The sequence below is a fragment of the Choloepus didactylus genome, chromosome 17 (assembly GCF_015220235.1).
Source record: "Choloepus didactylus isolate mChoDid1 chromosome 17, mChoDid1.pri, whole genome shotgun sequence".
In the NCBI taxonomy this organism is placed as follows: Eukaryota; Metazoa; Chordata; class Mammalia; order Pilosa; family Megalonychidae; genus Choloepus; species Choloepus didactylus.
Genome location: NC_051323.1, coordinates 77,196,723 through 77,210,262, shown reverse-complemented (window position 1 = coordinate 77,210,262; position 13,540 = coordinate 77,196,723). Strand labels below are relative to the sequence as shown.

At 39.6% G+C, this 13,540-nt stretch overlaps 1 protein-coding gene across 4 annotated transcripts in view; it reads left to right on the top strand.

The window, feature by feature from the left end:
* The window catches only part of ANAPC1 (anaphase promoting complex subunit 1), a 105,548-nt gene that overhangs the window by 23,646 nt on the left and 68,362 nt on the right, over nucleotides 1–13,540 (top strand). For all 4 annotated transcript variants that reach the window (XR_005212458.1, XM_037807643.1, XM_037807644.1 and 1 more), the window contains exons 14-17: nucleotides 1,817–1,951; nucleotides 3,184–3,324; nucleotides 3,854–3,914; nucleotides 6,499–6,686. Coding sequence is in view for 3 of the 4 variants with exons in the window: in XM_037807643.1 (XP_037663571.1) it covers nucleotides 1,817–1,951; nucleotides 3,184–3,324; nucleotides 3,854–3,914; nucleotides 6,499–6,686 (525 nt within the window). In the remaining variant the exon portion in view is untranslated. The remainder of the gene's footprint in view (nucleotides 1–1,816; nucleotides 1,952–3,183; nucleotides 3,325–3,853; nucleotides 3,915–6,498; nucleotides 6,687–13,540) is intronic.

Below are 13,540 nucleotides of genomic sequence, written 5' to 3'. Positions count from 1 at the left end.
TCTACCAAACATTTAAAGAAGTAAAGCCAATTCTATACAGTCTCTCCCAGAAACTGTAAGAAGAGATATTTCTGAATGCAGTTTTTTTAAATGCAATTTTATTGAGATATATTCACTTAGCATAGAAACTATCCAAAGTTTACAGTTGCTGGTTCTGAATGCAGTTTTGAACAGTTTATGAGGCAAGCATTACCCTAATGCCAAAACCAGACAAAGACAGAGCAAACAAAAGGAAACCAGCCTAATGTACCTCACTGATATGTTAGCAAGGTAAGTCATCAATATATAAAAAGAATAATACACCACAAACAACTGGGGTTTATGCCGGGAATGCAAGACTGGTTCAACATTTGAAAATGTGATATAATCTATTAAATTAAGAAAACCACATGATCATATCAGTTGATGCAGAAGAAGCAATTGACAAAATATAACATTTACTTTTGATTTAAAAGAAAACCAACTCGCAACAAACTAGGCACAGACGAAGTCTTCCTAAACTTAATAGAGTATCTGCAAAAAATAAATAGTTAGTGTCCTACTTAATGGTGAAATAGACAGACTCACAACTATGTGTGGAGACTTGAAATTCCTCTCCTTATCAATACCAAACAAGAATGCCATGGTCGCGGCAGACTTGCACAGCGTTACCAGCCAATGGTGCAGAGTGCTCTGTCCCCGGGCTCTGTCCCGCAGGGCCTGCGGGCGGGAGGGGCGCTGCCTGGGTGCTGCAGAGCGGGGCTGGAAGCCAGGCCTTGCCCCGTCTCCAGCTGCATGGCGAGGGGACCCACAGTCTCAGGCCGCAGCTCCCGGGGAGGGGGTGGGGTGGCTGTGCCCATGGCCTTGCCTGGAGCTGGGCACGACAGTGAAAACATTTCCATCCTGCTTGGTCGCTCTTTTCTTGACACTTTGGCCAGAAAGAGCAAGAATTTCTAGGGACCTTGTTTGGGCTGAACCCTCTGTGCTTCTTAGAGCCCAGGCCAAGTTAGGAGGAGGTTTAAAAGAGCCCAGGGAATGCGCCCTTAGGCGGGTCGTCTTTCCAGGCCCCTGCCGCTGTACCCCTTCCTGCTCCCCGCAGGGCCTTCTGTGTAGGGGGTCCTGTGCGTGGGAGCAGCAGGGAATGGCGTGGAATGCTGGCAGTCTCTGACAGCTTTGTAAAAACTTCTGTGGACTGCTGCTGTCATTTTTGTTTTTTAATCCCGAAGATTTTATTTAGGCATATTTTTCTTACTTTACTACGTCCAAATGGTCCATTAAGAAATACATATATTAAAGTTAAACACTTAGTTCTGAGCATCTCCTTTTTATCTTCCTAAGGCTTTCCAGCCTCTACAAATATGCATTTCTGTTGCCTTTTTCCTGAAAATCTCAAGGATAGCTAAAATAAGGGGTGGCTAGCACGGATTACTTAAGTTCGATGAAGAATTAACTCTATATAAAGGTTTTTTGAGGGGGGGGATATTTTTGTGTTTATGATGTAAGGCAGAGGTGGTGTGTTACATAGAAAGCCCAATTTGAATTAGGTTGGGTTTAATTTGAGCCTCACTCAGCCTTAGTTTTTCAGACCCTGAGGGGTAATTGGTGTTCTTTTTCTCTGCCTTAAGACAAGAGAAATTATACCAAGGTATCTGCAGTTGGATGGTAGAATTTGATAGATTATTAAAAATTTTAATTCTCTTCATTTTTCAGGTGTATTCAGTAAACATAACTTAATATCAAAAGAAATGCAATACCTGCTTACATGCCTTAATAGTTTATTTAAGGACATGATGCCCTAATGCCAGTATTGTTTCCTTCCTCTTTTTATGGCTCAAAGGTGGGAAAGGTTTTTATCCCTGGGCTGCCAGCGCCTTCCCTGACAGTGTCCGGCGCGATGCCGCGGCCCAGCACGCCACTTGACAGCGCCAGTACGCCCAAGACTCTGGGCAAGCTGCCAGGGTCCTTGGATGAGGTGAGCAAGGGACTCACTGCCAGAGTTCATGTTGTTTTAACGGAGTGTGATCAAATATTAGTTCTTTTGATAGTAAACATGTTTTGTGCTTTAAAAATGACAAAATTGAAAGGTGAGGTCATACTTCTGGAATAAATGTTTTCAAACACAAATGCTGGTGCACGCACACGGATGGCGGATGTCCCCGTGGCATGCGGGTGCCTGGATGGTGCTGCAGAGATGAAGGTGATGCGCTCTTTTCCTAGAGCTCTCACAGATGCGGTCCGCCTGAGAAACTGTGGTTTAGGTGGATGCTGAAAGTAGCGCTGCAGAGTAAATGATAGCCAGATACACCTTTTTTCTGGGAGGCTGGTCTGACTTGGCTCGGACTTTCAGGATGTCATGCCTCCAGCTTCTGGCAAACCGGTAGAGGACTCGACAGGTCCGAGGAGTGCAGGAATGCTTGTGAGAGTACTTGTAGTCTGCTTGGTGGGCAGCCTGACGGGGGCTCCCCCACTTCTCCGGCAGAACCAGGACAGTGAGGCTGCACTTTTCCTGACAGCTCTTGGAGTAGAAGCTGGAGTGCTATAATAAATCCATCTGAGGCCTGATTGCCTCTCTGAGTTTACAGGCCATTCACTTAGAGTGTCCTGTCAGTTGAATTATAGGAATACAAAAGGGGCCTGTGGGCACAACTGGAGGTTTAATGTAGGAAGCATCTGTGCAGTGAGTATCTAAGATCTTTGAAAATTTTTGTGTGCCTGTCCGCAATTGAGCAAATAAATGTTCTTATAGTTTAGAGTAAACATGCCCAGAGAGGAGACAACACCAGTGCCCATCTCCTTTCTCTGCTTTTTCATTGTTGTCCTTCCTCTCTAGGGTCAGCTCCTTGGGCTTGTCTGTCTTGGATGCATCAAATTACACTTGATGCCTCCCGCCCCATGAGACTGCCCCCGAGCCGCTGCCTTCTCTTCTCTCAGCCCTGGCCTTTGTGCGTTTCAGCCTCTCCTAGTGCCCCCGGTCCCCCCCCCCCCATTCTCCCCCTGGGCCTCGCCCCCCTCCCCCCAGACCCCCTTCTCTCCTAGACCCTGCCTCCCAAATCCCGGCTGCCCCCACCACTCTCCTGTGCCATCAGTTAGAAGTTTGGGTGTCTTATCCCCCTTTTCTAGTTGTTTTCTGAGAGAAATAAAGATTCTTTTATCATTAATTTTTGAAAAAATACTTGATTTATGTATTTTTATGACTTCTTACAGGTTGTTCTATTGTCTCCAGTCCCAGAACTGAGGGATTCTTCAAAACTTCACGATTCTCTCTATAATGAGGACTGTACTTTCCAGCAGCTCGGAACTTACATTCATTCCATCAGGGATCCTGTCCATAACAGACTAACTCTAGTGAGTGTATTTTTTAAGGAGTAGGTGGCTTTCCAAGAAATAGAGCTGTTGTTTCAAACTTGCTAGAATGCAGAATTTTGTTGGAAGAATGAGAACAGACATTTCTTTTGCTTTTAAAAATCTGTTGTAATGTCATCTTTTTTGCACTGTTTTATTTCAAATAACTCTAAAGTAATTATGCTTAAGTTTTCTGAAGTTTATTAAAAGTTTTTTTTTGTCCTTTCATGTTTTTTTGTCCTTTCATTAAAAGTAAGTCTGCTGTTTTTCGTAATGGTCACTCATAGTGTCTATAAAAGTTAGATACTTTATTAAAACAAAAATTTTTAAAAATCGTTTGTACAAAAGGAAAATTACAGTTTCTGAAATTTAGAAGTGTTCATTTCTGTTGAAAAAATATTTTTTTTTCCATTTATTTTATTGTGTTTTGTTTGATAGATAGTCTTATACAGTATCAGCTCTACCTGGGACATGTAAAGACTGAGAATGCAGAGGTGACCCTTCCTTTCTCTCGTTTCCTTTGCTTCCGTAGGAGCTGAGTAATGGCTCCATGGTCAGGATCACGATTCCTGAGATTGCCACCTCTGAGTTAGGTATGCCTGAGATTCACACTTCACTTCTGTGTATTCGGAGTAAAGGCTGACCTACAGTCATAGTTGGGGCTTTAATGCTTTTCTGTTTTTAAAGCCACAGGACTGAGTTTTCGCAAAAAAAGCTGCGGAGAGCCAGGGGAGGACTTTGTGAGATCCGCGCCTCCTTCACTGAGGCTGGGGTCCGGTGGAGGGGGCGCGGATTCTGCTTCTCTGTGTCATTTTATGCAATGAGATTAGGACATATGGGCATACCTCTTGCAGGAAACCTGAGAAACAAGGAAGGCTAAGCAACTAAAGTACTTTTTGGCATATTTGATGATGTTTTTTTTTTTTTTTTTTTTTTTTTTATCTTTTTGCATTAATTTTTTTTTTTTAATTCAGTTTTATTGAAATATATTCACAAACCATACAGTCATCCATGGTATACAATCAACTGTTCACAGTATGATCATATAGTTATGCGTTCATCACCACAATCTATTTCTGAACATTTTCCTTACATCAGAAAGAATCAGAATAAGAATAAAAAATAAAAGTGAAAAGAGAATACCCAAACCATCCCCCCTTCCCACCCTATTTGTCATTTAGTTTTTACTCCCATTTTTCTACTGATTTTTTTTCAATTTTTTAACTTTGTTTATCAAAAAATTAAAAACAAACAGGCAAACAACAACCAAAAAAACCCCACAACATTTCAAACAAAGCAATGGATTAAGGAAAACAAATAACCTAAAATACCTACTTTGCTTCCAATATGTTCCTACCATACCCCAAGAAAATTAATAAACCATGTCCAAACAGAGGAGTAAGAAAAACAAATAATCTAAAATAACTACATTGCTTCCAACATGTTCCTACCATACCCCAAGAAAATTAACAACCCCTAAGAAAACAAAGGAATAAGAGAAAAAAAAAACCTAAAATAACTCTATTGCTTCCAACATGATCTTACTATATCCAAGAAAGTTTACAAACCATAATCATTCCTGAGCATTCCCATAACATTGAGATTACCCTCCATAGTTTATCTGTTCTTATTAGATTTTGATGATGTTTTTAATCTTAAAATAAATCTCAGTTATTAGATAAATTAAGAAGTTAACATAATTAACCTAATTGAATAAAATGTAATATTATAGTCACAATATAATCACGGATATTTTAATAAACAGGAGTCTGCTTGAATTATTAATGAAATGCAGTTTGCAAAATACTAGGTAGAGAATATTACAGAACATGGAATAGTAAACAAAAAAAGATTCAAAAGGGTTTTCCAACAAATGTAGGTAAAGAAAAGAATGCCTGTGTGATGTCATGAATTTCATGACAACTATTAGTTTCAAAATCTAACTGCCAAAGCAAATCGTCAACTGTTAATTGTCAATTGACAGTTCTGGTAATTGGTAAGTAAACTAGGATGGCTTTATTTTAGGAATTTTCTTCCATTGGTGTGATATTCTGAGTTGGTATGGAGATATCTTGCTCTTCTAAAAGATATTTAACCTGTTTTCTCAAGGCTATGTACCTGGAAGTACTATAAATCTAAACAAAATACATAAAAACAAGTAATGACAAATGAAACAAAATAAATAAAACTAAGTAAAATAAGATCTCACCCTTTACAGCCACGTAGAAATCACACGGTTCATGCGTGTAAGTCCAACACTTTACTTACAAAGGGCCCCTGAGACCCTGATGCAGCATGTGGCTTACACCTATCATGGCTTCAGCTGAGACACATTTGGTAATTTGGTTTTTTAGCATTTATTTCCATTTGTTTCCCGACTTTGCCTTGTGCCTGTCCACGTAGTGCGTTGACAGAAAAGGGACACGCTGCTGTGGGGACCCAGTGGCTGTGTGCAAGTGGCCGTGGAAGGGGCAGAGCAGGGTCTTGCCAGGAGCAGGCCTGGGTCCTTTGGTATCAGCAGACCTAGGCCTGCTCACGGCCTGGGCCCTGCCTTCCCGAGGAACCCTCTGTGTGGTGGTACCTCCATAGCTGGCACTCGCACAGGTGACACGGAGCCTTCAGGAGGGCACAGATGACGCAGTGCTCACTCTAAGCCGGTAGGACGTTTTAGAGACTGAATGCTGTCAGGTCAAAAGTTGGGTAAGGTTTTGCTTAACAGGAATGTTCACTCATTGAGAGCAGCTTTCAGTGCTGGCTGAGCATTGCGATTTGAGGATGTGACTGAAGTATTTCAGCAATATTTCAAGTGATTTATTCACATAGAAATTGTGTGTTTTTAAATTTATGGTGCAAACTGGACATTTGAGAGTGAAGGGGGAAGCTATTGATAATCCTGCGGTAAGTGGGCGTAACCCAGGAGTGTCTCACGCCACCTGGGCTGCTTGATCTCCTTGTTTCTGATTTGAAATTAATGGTCAGAAGAAGGCTGTTCTCAGACCGCAAACAAACCCTGTTTACTTCAGTCGTCAGCTTACATCTCAGATGGTTGGCTAGGTGCTTTATTGATAATTATGTTTTCAAAGTAGTTGGCCTTTTCATAGTAGTAGTTAAAACATTTTCTTATTGAAAGGTGAAAACAAATGCATGCATCCTAAAATTAATCTTTGCTTTTCGTAGTACAAACGTGTTTGCAAGCAATTAAGTTTATCCTGCCAAAAGAAGTAGCAGTGCAGCTGCTGGTCAAGTGGTACAGTGTCCACAGTGCCCCTGGGGGACCTGGCTCTCACTCCGAGTGGAATTTATTTGTGACTTGTCTCATGAACATGATGGGTTATAACACAGACCGGTTGGCATGGACCCGAAAGGTGAGTACACGTGATTGTTTTTCCTTCTTGAGTTGTTCTGTTGTTAGCGATACGTTTGCATAACTGGTGATACAACATTGAGAGCATGTAACAGATCGATTAATAATAGGCCTCCCCATTCAAAATAATGGAATAATACTAAGGCTTATTGTGATTATATGTTGCAAATCAAATATTTGTTATTTAATAACAGTAATTATAATTATCAAGTTTTTATAATGTGATAAAAGCATAGTTGATTGTTATTTCTCATTTCATCTTTGTAAAATGAATGCAAGTTATGTTAGGATTAATAATAGCCTTGGTTTTATTGATGAAGAAACTGAATCAAAAAGATCCCAGACTTGTAATTAGCCCCAAATCACACATTGATTGCCGGTAGAATGAGTTGAGCCTGTGCCCTCTGACTCATGGCTTCTTACTCTTTTCTGAAGAGCAGTCCGTGGTTTCACACACGGTTCACTTGTCTGTGAGGAGGGAGGTTTGATTTGAGGGGATTTAAAGTGCTTCAGGGCCAGCGCTTGTTCTGTTAGTGCTTTAAGGCCACTGCTTGCCTTCTCCCTACAGAATTTCATACAGGCCCATGTGAGGTCATTTATGAAATTGGTAGCATAGAGAGGTAAAATCATCTGTGCATTCTGTACGCAGTTACATTTGGGGTTAATATTTTGGTGTCCTCTGGGATGGTCATTTTTTCACCCGATGGATGTTCAGCCCCGGCTGTGTGCCAGGCTCGATGGCGGGCCTCTCAGATACACATTGGGCAAGACCCAGTCCCTGGCATTGTGGGATTTACTCGCAGGGCCCTCAGAAGCACAGAGACTGAGGAGTAGGCGGGCGACAAGAGTGGATCCACATGTGCCTCGGGTCTCCATTGCAGGCCGCCCCTGCTGCTGTCCCCGGGATCCCAGCTTTTATGACCTGGTAACCATGGCAGGGACACCCTCTCTGTGTGTGTGAGCGTTTGTGCATGGTGGTCTGGTGAAAGTTTAGGGGAGATGCTCCTATTACACTGTGTTGTTATGATTTCATTCTGATAAGCAGTTTTTTAATAATTGTGTGTGAGTTGGCCCATATTTTATCTGAATTCTCCACAAGAAAACTTTTCTCGTTAATATTCATTTTTTTACATTTATTTATTTATTTATTTATTTATTTTAATCTTCATTTTATTGAGATATATTCATATACCACGCAGTCATACAAAACAAATCGTACTTTCGATTGTTCACAGTACCATTATATAGTTGTATATTCATCACCTAAATCAATCCCTGACACCTTCATTAGCACACACACAAAAATAACAAGAATAATAATTAGAATAAAAGAACATTTCAAAGAGACCTTAACAAGGGAGTAAGAAAAAGACAACTAACCTAAGATAACTGCTTAACTTCCAACATGTTCCTACTTTACCCCAAGAAAGTTACATAATATAGCAACATTTCTGTGAACTTGTTCCTACTATATCCATCAGAAATTAACAGACCATAGTCATTCCTGGGCATCCCCAGAACGTTAAATAGCTTATCTGTTCTTCTTGGATTATTGTTCCCCCTTCCTTAATTGCTCTCTATTGCTAGTTCCCCTACATTCTACATTATAAACCATTTGTTTTACATTTTTCAAAGTTCACATTAGTGGTAGCATATAATATTTCTCTTTTTGTGCCTGGCTTATTTCGCTCAGCATTATGTCTTCAAGGTTCATCCATGTTGTCATATGTTTCACGAGATCGTTCCTTCTTACTGCCGCGTAGTATTCCATTGTGCGTATATACCACATTTTATTTATCCACTCATCTGTTGAAGGACATTTGGGTTGTTTCCATCTCTTGGCAATTGTGAATAATGCTGCTATGAACATTGGCGTGCAGATATCTGTTCGTGTCACTGCTTTCCGACCTTCCGGGTATATACCGAGAAGTGCAATCGCTGGATCGAATGGTAACTCTATATCTAGTTTTCTAAGGAACTGCCAGACTGACTCCCAGAGTGGCTGAACCATTATACAGTCCCACCAACAATGAATAAGAGTTCCAATTTCTCCACATCCCCTCCAGCATTTGTAGTTTCCTGTTAGTTTAATGGCAGCCATTCTAACCAGTGTTAGATGGTATCTCATTGTGGTCTTAATTTGCATCTCTCTAATAGCTAGTGAAGCTGAACATTTTTTCATGTGTTTCTTGGCCATTTGTATTTCCTCTTCAGAGAACTGTCTTTTCATATCTTTTGTCCATTTTATAATTGGGCCGACTGTACTATTGTCATTGAGTTGTAGGATTTCTTTATATATGCAAGATATCAGTCTTTTGTCAGATACATGGTTTCCAAAAATTTTTTCCCATTGAGTTGGCTGCCTCTTTACCTTTTTGAGAAATTCCTTTGAGGTGCAGAAACTTCTAAGCTTGAGGAGTTCCCATTTATCTATTTTCTCTTTTGTTGCTTGTGCTTTGGGTGTAAAGTCTAGGAAGTGGCCTCCTAATACAAGGTCTTGAAGATGTTTTCCTACATTATCTTCTAGGAGTTTTATGGTACTTTCTTTTATATTGAGATCTTTGGTCCATTTTGAATTAATTTTTGTGTAGGGGGTGAGGTAGGGGTCCTCTTTCATTCTTTTGGATATGGATATCCAACTCTCCCAGCCCCATTTGTTGAAAAGACCATTATGACTCAGTTCAGTGGCTTTGGGGGCCTTATCAAAGATCAGTCGGCCATAGATCTGAGGGTCTATCTCTGAATTCTCAGTTCGATTCCATTGATCTGTATGTCTATCTTTGTGCCAGTACCATGCTGTTTTGGCAACTGTGGCTTTATAATAAGCTTCAAAGTCAGGGAGTGTAAGTCCTCCCACTTCGTTTTTCTTTTTTAGAGTGTCTTTAGCAATTTGAGGCATCTTCCCTTTCCAAATAAATTTGATAACTAGCTTTTCCAAGTCTGCAAAGTAGGTTGTTGGAATTTTGATTGGGATTGCATTGAATCTGTAGATGAGTTTGGGTAGAATTGACATCTTAATGACATTTAGCCTTCCTATCCATGAACATGGAATATTTTTCCATCTTTTAAGGTCCCCTTCTGTTTCTTTTAGTAGAGTTATGTAGTTTTCTTTGTATAGGTCTTTTACATCTTTGGTTAAGTTTATTCCTAGGTACTTGATTTTTTTAGTTGCTATTGAAAATGGTATCTTTTTCTTGAGTGTCTCTTCAGTTTGTTCATTTCTAGCATATAGAAACATTACTGACTTATGTGCATTAATCTTGTATCCCGCTACTTTGCTAAATTTGTTTATTAGCTCTAGCAGCTGTATCGTCGATTTCTCAGGGTTTTCCAGATATAAGATCATATCATCTGCAAACAATGACAGTTTTACTCCTTCTTTTCCAATTTGGATGCCTTTTATTTCTTTGTCTTGCCGGGTTGCCCTGGCTAGCACTTCCAGCACAATGTTGAATAACAGTGGTGACAGCGGGCATCCTTGTCTTGTTCCTGATCTTAGAGGGAAGGCTTTCAGTCTCTCACCATTGAGTACTATGCTGGCTGTGGGTTTTTCATATATCCTCTTTATCATGTTGAGGAAGTTTCCTTCAATTTCTACCTTTTGAAGTGTTTTTATCAAAAACGGATGTTGGATTTTGTCAAATGCTTTTTCAGCATCTATTGAGATGATCAATTGATCTTTTCCTTTTGACTTGTTAATGTGTTGTAATACATTGATTGATTTTCTTATGTTGAACCATCCTTGCATGCCTGGAATGAACCCCACTTGGTCATGGTGTATGATTTTTTTAATGTGTCTTTGGATTTGATTTGCAAGTATTTTGTTGAGGATTTTTGCATCTATATTCATTAGGGAGATTGGCCGGTAGTTTTCCTTTTTTGTAGAATCTTTGCCTGGTTTTGGTATTAGATTGATGTTATCTTCATAAAATGTGTTAGGTAGTGTTCCATTTTCTTCAATGTTTTGAAAGAGTTTGAGTAAGATTGGTGTCAGTTCTTTCTGGAAAGTTTGGTAGAATTCCCCTGTGAAGCCATCTGGCCCTGGGCATTTATTTGTGGGAAGATTTTTGATGACTGCTTGGATCTCTTTGCTTGTGATGGGTTGGTTGAGGTCTTCTATTTCTTCTCTGGTCAGTCTAGGTTGTTCATATGTTTCCAGGAAATTGTCCATTTCTTCTGCATTATCCAGTTTGTTGCCATACAGTTGTTCATAATATCCTCTTATAATTTTTTTAATTTCTTCAGGATCTGCAATTATGTCACCTTTTTCATTCATTATTTTGTTTATATGGGTCTTCTCTCTTTTTGATTTTGTCAGTCTAGCTAGGGGCTTGTCAATCTTGTTGATCTTCTCAACGAACCAACTTTTGGTGATATTTATCCTTTCTATTGTTTTTTTGTTCTCTATGTCATTTATTTCTGCTTTAATCCTTGTTATTTCTTTTCTTGTACTTGGTTTAGGATTGGTTTGCTGTTCATTTTCTAGCTTCTTCAGTTGATCCGTTAGTTCTTTGATTTTGGCTCTTTCTTCCTTTTTAATATATGCATTTAGTGCTATAAATTTCCCCCTTAGCACTGCTTTTGCTGCATCCCATAGGTTTTGGTATGTTGTGTTCTCATTTTCATTGGTCTCTATATATTTAGCAATTTCTCTTGCTATTTCTTCTTTAACCCACTGATTGTGTAGGAGTGTGTTGTTTAACCTCCAGGTATTTGTGAATTTTCTAAGTCTCTGATGGTTATTGACTTCTAATTGTATTCCATTGTGGTCAGAGAATGTGCTTTGAATAATTTCAATCTTTTTAAATTTATTGAGGCTTGTTTTATGTCCCAGCATATGATCTATTCTGGAGAAAGTTCCATGAGCACTAGAAAAGTATGTGTATCCTGGTGATTTGGGATGTAATGTCCTGTATATGTCTGTTAAATCTAATTCATTTATCAGATTGTTTAGGTTTTCAATTTCCTTCTTGGTCTTCTGTCTGGTTGATCTATCTATAGGAGAGAGTGATGTGTTGAAGTCTCCCACAATTATTGTGGAAACATCAATTGCTTCCTTTAGTTTTGCCAGTGTTTCTCTCATGTATTTTGTGGCACCTTGATTGGGTGCATAGACATTTACGATTGTTATTTCTTCTTGCTGAATTGCCCCTTTTATTAGTATGTAGTGGCCTTCTTTGTCTCTCAAAACTTCCCTGCATTTGAAGTCTATTTTTTCTGAGATTAATATTGCTACACCTGCTTTCTTTTGGCTGTAGCTTGCATGAAATATTTTTTTCCATCCTTTCACTTTCAGTTTCTTTGTGTCCCTGTGTCTAAGATGAGTCTCTTGTATGCAACATATTGATGGTTCATTTTTTTTGATCCATTCTGCGAATCTATATCTTTTAATTGGGGAGTTTAATCCATTTACATTCAACGTTATAACCGTGAAGGCATTTCTTGAATCAGCCATCTTATCCTTTGGTTTATGTTTGTCATATTTTTCCCCTCTGTCTATTAATATCCTTTATTGTACCCATACCGAATCTCTTTAGTACTGAACCGTTCTCCAAGTCTCTCTGACCTTTCTTTGTTTCTCTGTCTGTAAGGCTCCCTTTAGTATCTCCAGTAGGGCAGGTCTCTTGTTAGCAAATTCTCTCAGCATTTGTTTGTCTGTGAAAAATTTAAGCTCTCCCTCAAATTTGAAGGAGAGCTTTGCTGGATAAAGTATTCTTGGCTGGAAATTTTTCTCACTCAGAATTTTAAATACATCGTGCCACTGCCTTCTCGCCTCCATGGTGGCTGCTGAGTAATCACTACTTAGTCTTATGCTGTTTCCTTTGTATGTGGTGAATTGCTTTTCTCTTGCTGTTTTCAGAACTTGCTCCTTCTCTTCTGTGTTTGACAGTGTGATCAGTATATGTCTCGGAGTGGGTTTATTTGGATTTATTCTATTTGGAGTTCGCTGAGCATTTATGATTTGTGTATTTATGTTGTTTAGAAGATTTGGGAAGTTTTCCCCAACAATTTCTTTGAATACTCTTCCTAGACCTTTACCCTTTTCTTCCCCTTCTGGGAGACCAATGAGTCTTATATTCGGACGTTTCATATTATCTATCATATCCCTGAGGTCCATTTCGATTTTTTCAATTTTTTTCCCCATTCTTTCTTTTATGCTTTCATTTTCCATTCTGTCATCTTCCAGGTCACTGATTCGTTGTTCAACTTCCTCTAGTCTTGTACTATGAGTGTCCAGAATCTTTTTCATTTGGTCAGCAGTTTCTTTAATTTCCATAAGATCATCCATTTTTTTATTTAGTCTTGCAATGTCTTCTTTATGCTCTTCTAGGGTCTTCTTGATCTCCTTTGTATCCCGTACTATGGTCTCATTGTTCATCTTTAGTTCTTTGAGTAGCTGCTCTAGGTGCTGTGTCTCTTCTGATCTTTTGATTTGGGTGCTTGGGCTTGGGTTATCCATATCGTCTGGTTTTTTCATATGCTTTATAATTTTCTGTTGTTTTTGGCCTCTTGGCATTTGCTGAACTTGATAGGGTTCTTTTAGGATTTGTAGACCAATTGAAGTCCTTATCTCTAATTTATCAGATCTACAGCTTCGTGGAGTACACTTTCTCTAACTAACCAGCAGGTGGCGTCCACGAGCCACCTGTTCTCCACAAGCCAGTTCTCCCCTGCTTAGCCTTTTTGGTGAGTGGGGGAGTGAGTCTTGTGGGGTCCAATTGGTGTACCAAGCTTGCGTGTGTAGTTGGTGTTGGCTGCCCTGTATATGGGGCGTGTTTCTGGGCAGTCAGGGAGGGGGGGTGGCCCTAACAATCAAATCTCCCTGGTGATCCTAGAGTTTTAAAGCTGCTGCAA